The 6,000-nt window shown below is 52.7% G+C and overlaps 1 protein-coding gene across 4 annotated transcripts in view; it reads left to right on the top strand.

Moving 5' to 3' along the window:
* SLC28A1 (solute carrier family 28 member 1) overlaps positions 1-6,000 on the top strand; it is a 62,494-nt gene that overhangs the window by 33,659 nt on the left and 22,835 nt on the right. For all 4 annotated transcript variants that reach the window (XR_005723994.1, XM_040257506.1, XM_040257507.1 and 1 more), the window contains one exon: positions 5,114-5,194. Coding sequence is in view for 3 of the 4 variants with exons in the window: in XM_040257506.1 (XP_040113440.1) it covers positions 5,114-5,194 (81 nt within the window). In the remaining variant the exon portion in view is untranslated. The remainder of the gene's footprint in view (positions 1-5,113; positions 5,195-6,000) is intronic.

Genomic DNA, 6,000 nt, shown 5'->3' with positions numbered 1-6,000 from the left:
CTGGGGCTGGTGACTGGGCTCTGTCCCTAGGCTTAGGCTTTGGGGGCTGGGTGTGGGGGGGGCGCTGTGGGGGCAGCCTTGGGAAGTCGTCAGAAACCTTGGCTCAACTCCCTTCAGGGAGAGAAAGCAGCAGGTCCCCAGTGGAGTTAGTCCTGCCTTCAGAGCCTGTTTCCAGGGAAGGAGGTGTCGTCTGCTCAGAGGGTCTGGTCTAGACTCTAGAGCAGTGGTTCTTAGAGTGTGGTGTCCAGACCAGCAGCATCTGGAAAGGCCAGACTCTTGGGGCCACCCCATAACGACTGACTCTGAAACTCTGGGGGTGGGGCTCAAAAATCTGCATTTCTCACAAATTCTCAGGTGATGCTGCTGGTCCAGGGACCACACCTTGGGAACCACTGGCTTGGAGGTGCTGTAACTTCCTTCTCCCTTGAGTAAAGGTGAGCGCTGGTACTAGTGGACCCACGAAGCAGTGGTTAGGACTGACTTGAGGCCACTACAGACTTGGGCTCTCCCTTTGAGAGAATGCCTTTCCTTAAGACACAGAAATGAGGCTCCAGGACTGGCCCCGGGGAATAGCTCCTTAGGATCATGGAAGGTCCTTGGCAATCTGTTCAGTGGCCAGGAGGTACCTGTCTCTCTGCAGCTGTGTAACCTTGGATAGATAACCAATACCTCACAGCCTCACTGTCTCCACTGTGAAGTGAATTTATGTCCAACTTAGCTGCTTTGGGGCTTTCTTGGTGGCTCAGATGGTTCAGAATCTACCTGTTACACAGGAGACACAGGTTTGATCCCTGGGTTGGGAATATCCTCCGGAGAAGGGAATGGCAACCCACTCCAGTATTCTTGGCTGGAGAATCCCATGGACAGAGGAGCCTGACAGGCTATGGTCCATGGGATCACAAAGACTCAGACACAACTCAGAGACTAAGCTTTCACTTTTCAGTTGCTTTGAGGACCCTCGAGTCACCACACCTTGGGGACATGGCTCATGGCAGGACTGCACAGTTCACGAGCAGCAGGGCTTAAAGGCACTTCCCTCCTCCACATGGCAGCACCGCCCAGCTGCTTGCCCTGTCTCAGCCATCTCAGATACTACAGGGCCGGGTCTGTTTCCTGGACTGGGAGATCGTATTGGACTCAGGGACGTTATTAATTAACTAACCAACTTGTTTTTGGCTGCACGGGGTGTTTGTTGCTGCGTGCTGTCTTTCTCTAGTTGCGGGAAGCAGGGGCTACTCTCCAGCTGCAGCGCTCAGGCTTCTCACTGCAGTGGCTTCTCTTGTTGGGGAGCACGTGTTCTAGCGCACGGGCTCTGTAGTTGTGACTCACAGGCTTAGTCGCCCTGTGGCCTGGGGGATCTTAGTTCTCTGGCCAGGGATTGAACCTGTAGTCCACTGCATTGGAAGGCAGATTCTTAACCACTGGACCACCAGGGAAGTCCCCAGGGACCTTGTGTAGTATTGAACGTCCCACCTTAGAAATCACCTCTCTCCTTCACACATCATCCCTCCCCAGCCAGTCACGGCTGCCTTTCCACCAAAGATCCCCGTCTCAGAGATAGAAAATGTCTCTAGGTCGATGCCTGGAGAAACCCCAGTTCTACAGTCAGGTCCCACTGCCCCCCAGGGGCCTTTTCTTCCTGGCCTGGGCCATCCATGCAGATCCTCCAGGCTGCCTAGTGGTCCCTTGCATGATGGATTGGAGAGGTGGTCCTAGACAGTACGTGATCCTCCCTGCGTTTCCCTCCGGGCGGGGAGGAGAATGCCATCACCGCCCTTGGTGTTAGGGGCGTGTCCAGCAGCAGGGGAGTCACGGGGCAGGAAGAGGGTTTCGCCACCCAGTGCCTGCGTCTCCTGTCGGGTGACATCTCCCGGGCAGCGAGCTGGTGACAGAGATGTGAGGGGAGCAGGTCCAGATAAAACCCGTGGCATTCATTTGGGAAGGGGGAGGGAAAACTGCCTTGGCCAGGCTCGTTTCTCTTCTCCAGGAGAGCTGCTTGGGCAGAGTCTCTGCTCTCATCCGGGATCGCACTGTAGTCCCAGTTCATTTTGAACTGGAGCTTGAACTTGATTGCTCAACATTCTCCCTTCTGAAAAATGAAAATGATTCTTCCTCTACTCCTCACCCCTCTCTACAGCCCTCTGTGGAAAAAAACACGTTATTTATTTATTTGGCTGTGCCGGGTCTTAGTTGCGGCGCATGGAATCTTCTCTCTCTACTGCAGCATGCTGCGTGCCTGATCTTCAGCTGTGGCATGTGAACCCTTGGTTGCAGCATCTGGGATCTAGTTTCCTGACCAGGGATTCACTCCACACCTCCTGCACTGGGGGCACAGAGGCTTAGCCACTGGATTGCCAGGGAAGCCTGCTCAGCCCCTCTTCCTTCCCTCATAGCTAACCTTCTCAAGAGTTGCTTATCCCGTGGTCTCAATCTCCTCATGTCCTTCTCCCTCCTGGGCTCCCTGATACCCAGCTTCTGTGCCCATCCCCCTGACACTGCTCTCACCTAAGTCACCAGGGAGCCCGGAATCGCCAGGTGCCAAGCATCCCTCACAGTCCTTACCTTTTCCAGAGTTCTCAGATGCATGTGTCTGGCACTGTTGATGGACTGTCTCTTCTAGGAAAGCTGCCCTCAATTTCCATCACACCCTGTCTTGGAAGTCCTCGGACCTCTCTGTTTCTTCTCTGTCTCCACCACACACCCCTCTTTCTCCCCTCACCCTAGGGATGAGGGATGCTGACCCCAGGGCTCTGTCCTCGGTCACTACTCTTGTCACCCAGGGAAGTTTCCTCAGTGAACTCCATCTGCCCCGTGGCCTCAACTTGCACTTAGCCAAGGCCTGGCCCGAACCCTCCTCTGAGCTCCTGGACCTTGCGCCCCTCCTTCCACCTGCATATTCCCCAGGGATCTCGAACCCAGTGAGTGCAAATGGACCTCCCCCAAAGTCCTCCTCTGCCTGTGCTGCCCTCCCTTGAGAAGGGTCTGCCTCTTATCAGAAATTATAGAAGGTGAGAAACTGGAAATGGAGAAAGAAGAAAACAAAATGTCCACAGTCCTAGCACACGGGAGCAACTACTTTGACTGGGTGTGTGCCTCCCAGCCTTCTTTCTATGCTTTTATTTTTTAAATTATTTTTAGATATTTGTTTGTTTATTATTTTTGGTTGTGCTGGCTCTTAGGTGCGGCATGTGGGAGCTTTTGTCTTGGCACCCCCACTCATCATTGCGGTACTAGAGCTTCTCTCTAGTTGTAGCTTGGGTTCCAGAGCGAACGGGCTCAGTAGTTGCAACTTGCTAGCTTAGTTGCCCCGAGGTAGGAGGGATCTTAGTTCCTCAGCCAGGGATCGAACCCCCATCCTCTGCATTGGAAGGTGGATTCTTAAACCACTGGACCACCAGTACTTTTAATTTTCCACTTTCCCCACTTTACATTTTAGCTTACCACATTATTGGCTTTCTCTGGTGGCTCAGATGGTAAAGAATCTGCATGCAATGCGGGAGACCCAGGTTCGATCCCTGGGTTGGGAAGATCCCTTGGAGAAGGACATGGCAACCCACTCCAGTATTCTTGCCTGGAGAATTCCATGGACAGATGAGCCTGGTGGGCTACTAGTTCTTATAACTTATTATTTTAAAGCTGTTTGGAACAGATAGCACATTCCAACTGTACAAATGGGGATTTGGTAAAAAGTAAGTCTCCCTCCCAGGCGTCCCAGTGACCCAGTAGTAAAGGATCCACCTGTCAATGCAGGGGAATCAGGAGATTTGATCCCTGGGTCGGGAAGATCCCCTGGAGGAGGTAATGGCAACTCACTCCCGTATTCTTGACTGGGAAATCCCATGAACAGAGGAGCCCGGCTGGCTACAGTCCATGGGGTCACAAAGAGTCAGACTCGACTGAGGTGACTGAGCATGCACGCAAGTATCCCTCCCACCCTGATCCCCAAGTCACCCACTTCCATCCCCAAGGCAGCTGCCATTCCTGATCATTTGCATATTCCTCTAATGATATCTGTGCTTACAAGAGCACCCGCCAGGCCACCCTCACTTTCTTACTCATAAAGTAGCATACCATGCTTCCTGTTCTACACCTTCCCTTTTTTCCTTTCACAACCTGTCTTGAAAATCATCCCACGCTGCTCAGAACGGGCTTCCTCACTCGATTCCTTACTGGAGTGCATGGCTCCACCATAGGTCATCACACCTGTCTTCACTGAAGGATGTTTGCCTTGTTGCCAGTCCTTGCTATTGTAAGTCAGTCTGCAGTGAGGAAGCACTGGGGAACACATGGTTCTGGGGAGGAGGGAATGGATGTGAGGAAGCTTTGAAGGAAGAATTGTAGAGGCTTGGAGTCAGTGAAGAGCAGTGGCAAGCCTGGGAATAGGAAATGGGGTGACAGGAGGAAATGCGGGTGTCTGGTCCACAATAAGAGTCATTTGGAGCTCGCCGGCACCAAGCAGAAGTAGAACACTAGAGAGAGGAGGGCCTCTGATTGAAGCCCGAAGCACAGGAAGAGGCTCAGGCCAGTGTCACGGGCCAGGGATTGAGCCCGGGGTGGAGGACAGACCCTGTGCAAAGTGCTGGGCCCTGAGCCGGCTCCTTAAATCCTTACAACAACCTGTGAGGTGGTCACTTCCTCCCCATCATTTTACAGACGAAGAAGCAGGTGATAAAAAAGTGGGGGACTTGGAACTTCCCTGGTGGTCCAGTGGCTAAGACTCCCCACTCCCAATGCAGGGGGCCTGGGTTCCATCCCTGCTCAGGGCACTAGATCCCACGTGCCGTGACTGAAGACCCTGCATGCCACAACTAAGAGTCAGCACAGTCAAATAAATAAATCTGTATATATATCTTAAAAAGTGGTGAACTCAAGTCCTCCCGCTCTACCACAGGGACAGCTGCATAGATGGCTAATGTTCAGAGAGGAGCAGAGAGGACAGCTGCCTCCAGAGTAGTCCCATTTGGAATTCCATGCACTGGATTCCGAGCTGCTCCCCTGACGCTGTTGGTTCTCTGAGTGGCAGGCTCTTGGAGGAAGCAGGCTGACTGGGGTCCTGTGTGACATCCTGCTGCCTATCTGCTTTGACCCGGAGATCTGTGCTCTTTCCTGGCAGGTTTTGCCCATCATTGTTTTCTTCAGCTGCGCCATGTCAGTTCTCTACTACGTGGGCCTCATGCAGTGGGTGATCATGAAGGTGAGTTCCCAAGGTCCTGGTCCAGGCCCACACTCTCCCAGAATCCCTTGCTTTCCCAAGCCCAAACTCTCCCCAGACCCCCTGCCCTGAGAGACTGGACCTCCCCAGCATCCCCTGCTCCTACGGTCAACACCCCACTCAGAGTCTACTACTAACCAAACGTCTTATCACAGAGTCTCTTATGCTACTAACGAGACTTGGCACCACAATCCAGTGGGGTCTTTGGAGGGGGTAGTTTATAGAATTGAGGCTGCATTAGAAGTGTTAGGGGAGCCTGGCAGGCTACGGTCTATAGGGTCGTAAGGAGTTAGACACGACTGGAATGAGGCGGAAAAAATAATTTATACCAAGAAGATCTTGAGAGCAGTGGGCCACATGGGCCAGACTCAGCTGGTATAAATGTCAAATCCTGTGCTTATGTTCACAAAATCTGCTGCACGAAACCAGGATGCAGGAGACAGCATTGGATGGCATTGGACCTGGCAAGAGATGCTGAGGGTTTTAGCTGATTGAGCTCAGAATAAACCAGTACACTAGGCAGCTGCCAGAAATGGAGCCTGTGATTATGTTATGAGTGCATGGCAGGCATGAGGGTAGCATGTGTGCTAAGTTGCTTCAGTTGCGACCCTTTGGATCATAGCCCACCAGGCTCCTCTATTTATGGGATTCTCCAAGCAAGAATACTGGAGTGGGTTGCTGTGCCCTCCTCCAGAAAATCTTCCTGACCCAGGGATCGAACCTGCGTTTCTTACATCTCCTACATTGGCAGGCGGGTTCTTTACCACTAGCCCACCTGGGAAGTCCAT

The sequence above is a fragment of the Oryx dammah genome, unplaced genomic scaffold (assembly GCF_014754425.2).
Source record: "Oryx dammah isolate SB20612 unplaced genomic scaffold, SCBI_Odam_1.1 HiC_scaffold_16, whole genome shotgun sequence".
In the NCBI taxonomy this organism is placed as follows: Eukaryota; Metazoa; Chordata; class Mammalia; order Artiodactyla; family Bovidae; genus Oryx; species Oryx dammah.
The sequence above is the reverse complement of the archived record's forward strand: the minus strand, read 5'-3'. Positions and strand labels throughout refer to the sequence as shown.